The 11903-nt window shown below is 33.1% G+C and overlaps 2 protein-coding genes across 8 annotated transcripts; one reads left to right on the top strand and one right to left on the bottom strand.

Moving 5' to 3' along the window:
• The first annotated feature begins 4568 nt into the window (after window positions 1–4568).
• Window positions 4569–8007, top strand: LOC133699540 (uncharacterized). 7 transcript variants are annotated; one of them, XM_062122826.1, is made up of 4 exons: window positions 4569–4586; window positions 5830–6086; window positions 6959–7390; window positions 7772–8007. In XM_062122826.1, exons 3-4 carry the CDS (start codon window positions 7097–7099, stop codon window positions 7913–7915), a joined length of 438 nt encoding a protein of 145 aa, XP_061978810.1. In that variant the 5' UTR covers window positions 4569–4586; window positions 5830–6086; window positions 6959–7096; the 3' UTR covers window positions 7916–8007. The 7 variants fall into 7 exon arrangements, with proteins under 7 accessions (XP_061978810.1, XP_061978814.1, XP_061978812.1 ...); XM_062122830.1 differs by having other exon boundaries at window positions 4570–4586; window positions 5830–5927; XM_062122828.1 differs by lacking the exon at window positions 4569–4586 and adding an exon at window positions 4866–5283 and having other exon boundaries at window positions 5830–5927.
• A 2494-nt stretch (window positions 8008–10501) lies between these two features.
• LOC133699539 (uncharacterized) lies at window positions 10502–11330 on the bottom strand. Its single transcript, XM_062122822.1, has one exon. It carries the CDS (start codon window positions 11215–11217, stop codon window positions 10693–10695), a length of 525 nt encoding a protein of 174 aa, XP_061978806.1. The 5' UTR covers window positions 11218–11330; the 3' UTR covers window positions 10502–10692.
• Between the last annotated feature and the right edge of the window lie 573 nt (window positions 11331–11903).

The raw sequence follows: 11903 nt of genomic DNA, 5'->3' as shown, positions 1-11903 counted from the left end.
TCATGTGTGCTTTCACAAATTTATCCCTTGATATCATGAACTGCAATCCTGCACCGGATGCGAAGAAAAAGTGTACCAAGGAGAAGGAGATTAGAGCAATTTAATAATTTATTAATATCATAAATATTATTAAATTCATTAATATAATTAAATTTAAAATAAATTTTATTAATATGAAAAAAACATAGAATTAACTTGAAAGGTAAAATAAATAAATAAATAAATAATAATAATAATATTAACTTGGGTCTGACATGTCATTTCTAATCCATAAAATTTAGGGTTGGAAAAGGATGTCTGATTCAAGTTGTTTGGGAGTGACAGGGTGCAGATCTAGGTTTCTTGGGTCTTACATCCCTCCCTGACCCAAGACACTTGTGTCCTTCCAGACTCAAGTCTCTCGAGTTTAGCGTCAAACCCAAGTTTCTTAGTTCCAGTGTTCTAACCCAACTCTAATGGGTTCCGATTACAACCAAACTCAAGACTCTTGTTAATATTATAATTAATATTATTATTTCTATTATAAATATTATTATTTGCCTTAGAAATATTGTTATTTTTATTATAATTAATATTGTTAATATTAAAATTAAAATTATTTTTATTATTATTAATATCATAACTAATAAATTTAAAAAATATATTATTAATATTAAAAAACAGTCATAGATTTGATTTGAAGGGTAAAATTATTATTATCATTATTAAATTTGAAGAAAAATATTATTACTATCGATGAAAAACAATAAATTTTATTTGAAGGGATTAAAAACTATAAAAACTTAGACCGGACAAGTTTAATAATATTATTAATATCATAAATATTATCAAATTTAAAATAAATTTTATTAATATAAAAAAAACATAGAATTGATTTGAAGGGTACAATAAATAATAATAATAATAATAATAATAATAATAATAATAAAATAACATAATATTATCATAATATTATTATATGTATTATAAATATTTTTAATTTTATTATTATTATTAAAAATATTATTATTATTATTATTATTATTATAAATATTGTTGTTTTTATTATAATTAATATAGTTAAGATTAAAAATATTATTATTTGTATTATAAATTTTCTTATTTTTATTATAATTAATATTATTAATATTTTTTTTATTAATATTATTAATATTAAAAATATTATTATTTGCCTTAGAAATATTGTTATTTTTATTATAATTAATATTGTTAATATTAAAATTATTATTATTATTATTATAAATTTTATTATTATTATTATAATTAATATTATAATGAAAAAAATTAAAAAATATATCATTAAATTTAAAAAACAACCATATAATTCATTTGAAGGGTAAAATTATTATTATTATTATTATTATTAAAAAATTTAAATAAAAATATTCTTAGAATCGAAGAAAAACAAAAAAATTTATTTGAAGAGATTAAAAACTTAAATCAAACAAGTTTAATATTATTATAAATATTATTAAATTTAAAATAAATTTTATTATTATATAAAAAAATATTGATTTGATTTAAAGAATTAGTTATTAATTATTATTGTTATTAACTTGGATTTGGATTTGGCATGCGGATAGGAATTTGTTTTCTTCTTCAGAGCATCAGGGAAATTCAAGTTGGCCAGAAGGATGAGTTGTTTGGCTTCTAAATGGAGGAGATGGAATGGTACTATTTTTGTAAATCAGGGAGTCCATGTTAACTGTTAGAGCTTCAAGCAAAGATTCAGAAGCCTGGAAGGGATGATCGGCCTTCAACGTCAGATGAAAGAAATGAGCTAAAAACACTCTTATCTCAGATCACCGGGAGACTAACAAGTACGGTGGATGCAATCTGGAGGATTGTATCCTCCAATGGTGCAGTCGGCGGATATAAACGTGAATCCTCGGAGCAGATGATGCATTGAAGGTATTGTAGTTCTGCAAAATCTGACTCATTTATCAAGTGGTCTCCAACAAGAATGTCTAGCTCTGTTTTAGCCTTCTTCTTCAACACTTCTGGATGGTCGAGTAGATTAGCTAATGCCCATTCCATAGCCCTCTGAACAAGTCAAGTACCGTCCTTGGTGATGGAGAATCAAAATAAAAACTATATTCCAATCTGGCATCTCCTCATCAAATATCAATTTATTTCGTCGAATTCCGCAAAAAATCCAATAGGACAATGTGAACTTTAACAAGAAAATACGAGGAATACACCAATAAAATATTTTTAGTGAATTTTTTTGATTAAATATACATATTCATTAGTAAATATCGATAAAAATAGTTTCATGATATATACCGATAGAATTATAATTGAAAATAAATCTCAAAAAAATACTATGATGTGTTATTTTTACAAATAGAATTACCTACCGATTTAAAAAGTTTTGAAATTATTAATTTTTGATGTGCAAAATTACACAGATGATGAAAAATAATGAAATGATTAAAATAGGCTATATATATATATATTTGGCATTTTTGTAATTATTTTTGAAATATAAACAAAAACAGGGTTAGAATTATATTGTCTCTTTGACACTGGTTTTCTAACACCACAGAGGGCAAGGGAAGCGTACGTGGGGAAGAAGAGACCTCCATTTCTTGCTTTCTTTTTAAAAGGACATTCGTTTGTTGTCTTCGATATTCATTTCTTGCACCATTTCACTTTATATATAAGCCCATGAGTCAAGCCCAACACAATAATGGGCCATCCCAGGAGTCCTGCTAACATGGTCCAAGCCCAAACCCAAAGAGTATTGAAGCCTAGAATTGGACTTGTGCTCTAACGTTCACTGAGGATAGCCCACTTGAAATGAAAAGTTGGTTTTTATTATATTTATACTTTAATAAATATTTATATTATATTTATCAAGTTTTGGATATACAGAGTATTATTTATCCAAGGTATATATAAATATATTAAATAGAAAATTTATAATACTCACAATTTTAAGATATGATATTTGATTTAATAATTTTCAAATCTTATTAGTTATTCATCATATAAAATAATTATTTAAAAAGACTCCTTTTTTATTTGAGTCATTTGGGTTACTATAGTTTTGAAACCCGGCTCAGCCCGGCGGGTCGATCCGGGACTGGATTCGAGCCGGATTAAAGAAAAAATAGAGGAAGAAAAAACCTGGTGTGACCTGGTAAGACCCGGTCAAAAGCCCGGTTGCAACCCATTGAGTTTTGTTTTTTTTTTTACTAAAACAATATCGTTTTGATTTTTTTAACAAAGAAAAATTAACCCGAGTAACCCGGTCAAAACCCGGAATCATTGTGCTTAAGTTAAAAAGAATTAAAATTCGCACTTAATATGTAAAGGGGGAGAGCAAATTAGGGCAGATTATTTTAGTTTTTGTTTATTTTTGTGGTGATATGATATGTCTGTGTATTTTTAAAATATTGACTAAAAAAATATGGTTTATAACATTTTATAAAAAATAAAAACCAATTTTCTTAAAATTAACAGTGCAAAATCTATTACTACAGTGTCAAATACTTGAACAAACGAAGAATAAACTGTTCAATTTCCTGCTCTAGGTAGGTTCTCAAGTGTGCTCATGTACTGAGCAGCACAAAACGTTCACTTTGATGAAGTCTTGAGACCTTGGATGCCTCGATTATTTCAGATGATGGCACTGAAAACAAAAACTTCCAGATTCATACACAGTATTAGAGGATTCATTTACGAAAACTGTCAATGTTGTACAAGAAAATGGAAATGAGCAGGCAGTAGATTAAGAACAGGATAATTGGTTGGTAAAAATGGTGGGAAAGCAAAGGGTTGCTTCGTTTGGAGACTAGTGTTCGAGAAAGATGAGAAAATAGAGAGACAGAAAAGAAAAAAGCTGAGAAAAACATGCTTCAATCTATTTTCAACGGCTGCTTTGGAGTGCTTTCATGTCATGGGACCCTTCTCTTTCTTTTGCAAATGTCTTACATGGAAATGGGAAGCAATCATCTCCCTTTTGAGATGACCTTTGTGCATGAAAATACAAAATTTGCTGTAATTTTGACATTTTTATTTAAAAAAAAAACAAGAAAGGCACTTCTTGATTTGATAGAGCACCATTTCTTGGGATGGATTCTTTTTTTTTTTTGAAAAAACAAAAAGAAGATCACAAGATATCATCCGATCAGGAATCAGGAAAATACATCATGACCCCGAGTTTCTCCTCTAAATGTTTTTGGATTATGTTAGCATTCTATTGCGTTGATACTCAATTATATATAATAATATGTAGAGAGAGAGAGAGAGAGAGAGAGAGAGAGATCTAATACAAGTTTCATGAAAAGGTTATGGAATTGTAAGATTGGCCATCTCAAAGAGATAATTAAAGAAGCTCGGACTCAAAAGAAGAAATCATGGGATTTTTGTTCATACAAATGGTGCTTCGAACCTGGAACGAGCTCAAAAAAATACTTGTAAAGAGTTAGGAAAATATATATATATATATATATATATATATATATATATATATATATATATTTGGATTTTAATGAGAAAGGTGAAGATAAGGCTTTCATTTCATTCTCGGACAAGGTGATTGTGTGGTTGACGAAAGAGTCTCCATCAATGTTTTGGAGGTAAAATTAAAGAGCTTCTTTCTTTTTCCTGGCTTCTTTTAATAATTTATGCTGCAATTATTACTCCATTTGTTTTCCAAAACTAAATAATTCAAGTTTTCTTTTTGTAGCTGAGAGGATTCTTAGCTTAATAGTAATCTCTCTCTCTCCCCCCCTCTCTCTATGTTTTTAAAAGTTTTATATTGTTAAAGGTAAGGGTTTTCGTGGCTCTAGTGTTAGTTTCTGACAAAAGTTAAGGGGTTCGCTCTCAACAGGTTTTTAAATTTTACTTTTTTATTTAATTTTTTTATTTAATTCTGGATAGCAATGTGGTCTAGATCATCAACCTTTTCAAGATTCATTCTTTTGGCCACTCAGCCATTTCTTTCTTCTCTTAAATCATGGCAGTTTGGTACTGCATAGCTGTAAGGTCTCAAAGACATTGATTCTCTCTCTCTCTGTCTTTTGGCCACACATGCCCTTGTTCTATAGCAAAGCCCTTTCAGATTAAATTATGCACATGGCTTGTTGCTGTTGCTGTTGTAATATATAACCTTTTGATGTCCTAGCAGCTTCTTCATTCTTTCTATTTAATGGTAGATTACGTGAGATATTGCCGTGCCTTTCCCATGATTACATCTTGATATTTAAGCTGGATTTGAGCTGGGAACCTAGGCATTAATCCCGTCAAAATGAGCTCTAAACTTGAATCCAGAAGGTACGTGATAATTAATAGTCAAAATGAGCAATTAGTGATTTCCATTAGCACTAACCAGTGTGTTTTTCTTGCTGTAATATGGCATTATTCTTGATGATGATTATAATCATACATCATGTGAAAAACTGATCAATGGTTGGTCACTTGGTGGTCATAATTATTTGTCAGTTCATAATTACAAGAGTAGTTGATAAATCATAAACTCCAGCAGCCTACAGGTTAATTGTGGGGTTATTAAGGTTAATGTAATGTAATTCAGCACTCAAAAGGTGACGACTTTTTTAAAGGCATCAAGAGGCCTTTCCTGTTTTCGGCTCTCCAGACATGAAGGCCCATGCTTTTGATTTCTTAAAATATGCTTCTTGAGACAAGGTATAGTAATCAGTAAGTTAGGCATCCGGATCTTGAACATCAAAAATTGTACTGCTGGCCTTTGATTATCATATAACTTTGTCTTTACATTTTCTATTGGTGTATAAAGCTAGTTCGGCTCAGCTACATGACGTAAAGTATTCATTGAGAAGTGTAAATGTCTTGTGTTTCCAGGGCAGCGAATACCCTCTAGAATCTCAAGACTTGGATGATGCATGCTTCTATTTCTCAGGGCCAAATTCAAATGCCTTCCAGCTCCTCCAAATGATGAGGTCAGGTTACACTTTATATAGCTATGTATGATCATAATAGTGTGTAGCAAATTAGCAGCTCACCTATTTCACCACACCACGGGAAGAGCAGCATCAACTGAAGATCATCAAAATCCGCATCACCTTCTCTTGAATATCTGCGAGCAAGAAAACTTTCATGTTAGTTCTAGTTCTATCTGCTTGTCATTGGTTTTTCTAGCTTGAGCTTCTTCGTTCAGAATTACATTTTCTCAAATATCTTGGTGTTACCTGACCTCAGATCTGGTATATCACAAGTGGCATCATCATTTTCACCCTGTCTTCTGAGTTTAGTCTTTATCTGTGTACTCTTGTGTATATAGACAGCAATTATTTAGTGGGATTAGCTGATCCTCTGGAAATATACGATCTCTTGTGCTGATGAATGTCCACAGGCATGCTTGTCTACACAATGTAATTAGTAGGCGGCATGCTCTTGCTTTGTAGTGATCATTACCAATCTTTATGTAGTGTGATGGGAGATGTTTATGACTTAACTATTCCTGTGAAGGGCAATGTTTATGAGAAGTTAGGAGTAATTTAATGGGAGTTTCTTGACACATAGTTTGAAATTAAAACAGCAGGTAGCCTAGTATTCGACGGAGAAAGACCATTGTTGGAAATTGAAGGGCAGTAGTTGAAATCCAAAGGCAGTTGCAAAGGTCAAAGCTCCTCTAGAAAAATGGCATTCTTGTCAAGATTCACATGAACACTTCCTTAGGAAGGTCAGGTCCCCTGGATTTTTTAGGGGTCTGGTTTTAGAACTAGACCACCAGTTATTCACTTGCCTGTTCACCTAGCTTATCGAAATCGGTCAAATTTTCCTATCTGCAATCATATAATCATTTTCCTCAGCATTGTGTTCACTTTTGTTCTTACTGTTGATGAAGGATGATGCCTTCTTCCTTCACATTGTAATTGCTAGTGTGTGCGCGCGCGTGCGTTGAACTTTTGTTCTCTTTGTTTGCTAGGCAATTCTGTTATTAATCAGAGTGCTAATTTTTTTGCTTCAGGGACAATGACTGACCACAGGACCAGAGACAGGACACAACTATTGGATTTCAGTCTCAAGAAGCTGTAAGTGTACATTTGATACTTCAGAGTTGTGCTACCCACAATAGCCCTTCAGGAAGAAAGAAAACAAGAAGACAATGAGTGAGCTAGGTTCTGAAAGATCAAAGCCATGGAACATATACACAAGTTCAGACCCTGCACCATCTCAAACAGGAGAAATTGATAGGGAAGCTCCATGGAAAAGTTTTGGAACGTCCATGAATGCCATTTCTTTTGGTTTTGTTGCAACAGCAATCTTGATATCAATGTTTCTGATAATGGCCATCTTCGAACATCTGTTTAGGCCTAATCCTTCTTTTTCTACACCTCAAGAAGTCACCGATGGTTCTTCAGAATCAAGACCACTATACAAACTTGGAAACCCTCAAACAGTAAGTCTTCACTAAGCATTTAAGTTGTGTGTTTCACTTTTTGATAAAAAAGAAAACCATATACTATTCTAGCGATTTGGTTGTTATCCCGAGACAAGAGAGATGGAGATTAATAGAAAGAATATGTCTCTTGTACTTCTTATTTTGAAAGGACAGAAATTCACTTCAAAAATGTCCTAGAAATATTTATTTTATATCCTTGTCTTGATCCGTCTAACTAAACATGTATGTGTTCTTTTTGTATCTGTTTTTTTTTTTTTAATATTCTGAAACACTAACCAAACTCAATCATATATTTTTCTTCGGCCTAGTGTGTAAGAAGCCTGCTGGTTATATATGCTTCTACGGATTGATGAAAATAAGTTCTTGGCTTTGTGACAGGTTCCAGCAGCTTATGCATCAGATTTTGCAGTAGTGATGCCTGGACAGCAGCTTCCAACTTATATTGCCCAACCAGCACCCTTACCTTGTCCAAGGGAAAAGATTTATTGGCCCAACCATGAGCAAAACCTTGTATTTCCTTGAAAACATAGTGTAATACTTGCATTTGATCATGCAGCGGAAGTTATGTTATACTATCTATCTATATCAAAATGATTCATCACTATTATGCACTACTCGTTTCTTTGGCTTTTGTTACCAGATGAGACTAATTAATGAAAATCTGGCCATTTTTACTTGAAAAATCGACCATTCCTGATTAAAAAAAAAAGAAGAAGAAAGAGAAAGAAATAGCCCTCCGTTGACCAATCATGCCACCTTGAGTGGGCAATTCATGGGTTTCGCCCTTCTTTAGGATAAGATGCTCTGTCAGAAAGACTTCGCTGTATTTCTACTGTTTGAATCATCACAAGGATTTCCAGTGTTGGAAAAATTTTTCATCAAAATGTCAATCAGCAAATTATATGCTACAAGTACGATGCCATGTAAAGTTTGTCAGTGTAAATCTGCACACGAACTTGGCCATTTTCCAAGTATCATGTGTTGAAGAAGCCCAATGTGTTCTACAAAATAAATGTTACAGAAGACCATGATGATTCAATATTCCAATCCAACACCAAAGCTTTCATAATAAATGGCACAACTTTGGATATGATATCCTTTTAGATCCTCAAAAACTCCCTTTCCTTTGTTAGCACACAAGCTACAGCAGCCTACTAAAGGAACGATTTTTGTCCCATAGGTTCTGCTCTTCTGTATCCTATCCGCAGTTAACATGATAGCATATATCTCTTGAACAAAAATCACCTGGGAGAAACAACATGTGAACGTTGAGAATGATTTGGTGGAAGTATTAATCTAGCTGCATGATCCCTGACTGAAGTTCATCTGGATGTTCAATCTATTTACGAAAGTCATAATCATGTTAATTCACTCGAGGCATCATAATGTTGGGAGTATTTCATGGCACAGTTCCATTTTGTACCTTTTTCTGTATATTCTCTTAAATGTGCTGTTTGCAAATGGTAAATCATCAGCTAACAATTGAACCTTACTGCTCTGAACGATCCTCGTGATGAACTTGCTGGAACTAGGGTTTTCGGACCTTTTGTTTGAATCGATATCAAAAACTTATGCTATGGTTGGACCCGTGTAGATTTGGGAAATAAAAAAACTTGAGCAGAAGAAAGTATATGCTGAGATTCAGAGGAACAGTTGCTTACAACATAAATGTGTGTTCCTGTTCATTTTTCTATATGGAAAGATGGAATCTAAGCTGTCTGGCTGTATCTCTCGCACGCAACTCATTGCGGTCTTAGCGATATGTCCTGCATAGGTTCATGTATAGATGGTCATTCATATTAATGCAACTTTACTTTTTCCTATCTGCGGCATAGGTTCATGTATAGATGGTCTTAATGCAGCTATACTTTACCTATCTGTGTGAAATAAGATGTCATATCACCCGCTTCGAAGAAACACACCACTTGAGAAAAGCCTGTTCTGATTTCCTTTGTGATCTTGTAGCGGCTCAGAAGCCACTGATGCCCATGTAAAATGCCTACCAGAGAGGCACTGCTGTCCTGTTACGAATCTCCAGCGATTTTCTCTGATGCAATTAAGTAGATGATGCCAATAACAATCAAGGGGATTGACCATGAAGTTAACCACGAGCATTCTCATCCTCTGTGAGTAAAATACGGTGCGTGGTAAAGCTTTGAATACCATGGTGTTTCAACTTTCAAGTGTTTCGACATTTGAACAAAGAACCAAAAACCTCAGATCTGTTTTTTCACTCCAAAAAGTCTTAAACCAACTCAACCTCCCACAATCCCAAGTAAAACTTGACAGGGAATTTGCAATTGATGAGAAGCAACACATTTTGTGCTCTTCTTTAAACATGTATCCTAGCAACAACACCAACCCTAAAAGAATATAACTAGAAGAACCAGCAATAACAGCCTCCATTGCATACAAGCCAACAAAACAAATATTTTGAGAAAATGTGTCTATGTTGATATGAAACATGGCATTGATCACATACCAGACTAGAGAAATCTAACAAGAAGGACATTGTTCTTATGTGACACGACCTATCCAAAAATTTAGAAAACAGAGAACAAATGTGAGAGGGCAGAAGCCGCCTCTCAGGTAAAAAAGATGTCAATTTCATGGAAAAATTAGTACCAAAGCAATCTATCTTCAGCACAAGTTTGTAAACTACAAATCTTTACATACACCCTAAACATCCAGTTTTTAACATCAAACTCTGAGTTAATGTTTTCAATGTATGAGGCAAGGTCTAAACTAACCATGTCATAACCATTGAGGACAGATTTAAGTTGTAACAAGCCAATAACAAAACCAACTCGAATCCTTATCCATCAATTAATCAACAAAAATCTCCAGACTTTGGTGTTGTTGTAGTTCAACTAGCATTAGTTTCCCCCTCCTCCAAACCTCCCTTATTGTCTAATGCACTAAAAACTAATCGACAAGCAGTCCTAAAATCAGATTTCAATCGCTCCAATATTTAATAGTAACATAAGAACCAGATTCAGAGAAAACTAACTCAAGTCCTTATCCATCAATTAATCAACAAAAATCTCCTGACTTTGGAATTTTATAGCTCAGCTAGCATTGAGTTCCAACCTCCCTTGATATCAAATATCCTAAAATCAGATTTCAATCATTTCAATATTTAATAGTAACACAAAAACCACAATTTAGAGAAATCCATGATAACCAAAATGGCATGCTAGGTCCTCCAAATTTCTCCATGATCATTTAAGTTGAACAGCACGTTATTCTACATAACAATTCACCAAAAATAATTTTGATAGATAAGAAAGAAAACAAATTCATTCAAGTACCACAGTTGCTCCCAATGCTTTAAGTTTTTCGATAATGGGACCAGCCTCTTCTTTAGTAAGACCCTTCTTCAAAACCACAGGCACTTTCTCCACCAAGTCCTTGGCTTCCTTCAAACCCAAATCAGTAAAAGTCCTAACTTCCTTTATAACCTTGATCTTGGCCGCTGCATCAAACTTCTCCAACTTGATATCAAAGGCAGTCTTCTCAGCCGCCGCAGCCGTCTTCACATCCCCGGAGGCGGATCCAGGTGCAGCCGGGCCTGATAAAATGGCCCCAGAGACAGCAGGGCCATAACGACCAAGACCCATTTTATGTCTGAAGAGAATGGCATAGTCGTGCCTCTCGATCTTTGTTAGGTCAAGAAGCACGTCAGCAATGCGTTCAAGTTTCTGGGTTTGGGTTTCCGAGGAGGAGGAGGAGGAGCGGGAGATGATGGTGATGGGTTTCGGTGTGAATGGGAGGAGTCGTCTTTTCAGTGTTTTAGAGGCAAGGTTTGTGGTTATGGAGCTCATTTCTTCTTTTTTTATGGAACAATTTATGGGTTTAGAGTGAAGGGGGAGGAGGAGGAGGGTTTTTCATGTTTTTTTTTTTTTTTTTTTTTTTGAGGAAATGGAGAGCTCACTGTAGTTAGGGTTGAAGGCGCTAGGCAGCATAAGAAGACCAGGGTAGTTTAGGTATTCTTCTTTTATTTTATTTTCAAGGTTTTGTTCATTAAACCCGGGGAAGGCCCAGCTCACCGGTTTGAAATTTCAATCCATATTGATTTATTTTTTTTATATAAAAAATAATTAAAATGATATTATTTTTTTAAAAATAATAAGTTGGATTTTCATGTTTTAACTAGATTAACTAATTTTTTATTTTTTCTTCAACTCAAATATATTCAGGCTATGCATTGTGTACGGTTTCTCAAATATAATCCTTCAAAATAACATGTAATTAGTGAATTAAATTATTTTTTAATTCGAAATTAGAAAACTCCTAGGATGAAAAGGCATATATTATATAGGTTTGTAGAGAAGTTATAAAGATTATACTCCATGAATTGAGATTATTAATGGAATAGTGTATCTTATTAAAATTAATAATGAATTATTCTAATTCATATATATTCATTAAAAAATAAACAGTTGTTTATTAAGAAAAAAAATTAAAATAATGTTTTTTTTAAAAAAACTTATTTTAGTTCAAAAGATAC

The sequence above is a fragment of the Populus nigra genome, chromosome 7 (assembly GCF_951802175.1).
Source record: "Populus nigra chromosome 7, ddPopNigr1.1, whole genome shotgun sequence".
Lineage (NCBI taxonomy): Eukaryota > Viridiplantae > Streptophyta > Magnoliopsida > Malpighiales > Salicaceae > Populus > Populus nigra.
This window is presented reverse-complemented; position numbering and strand designations above follow the sequence as displayed.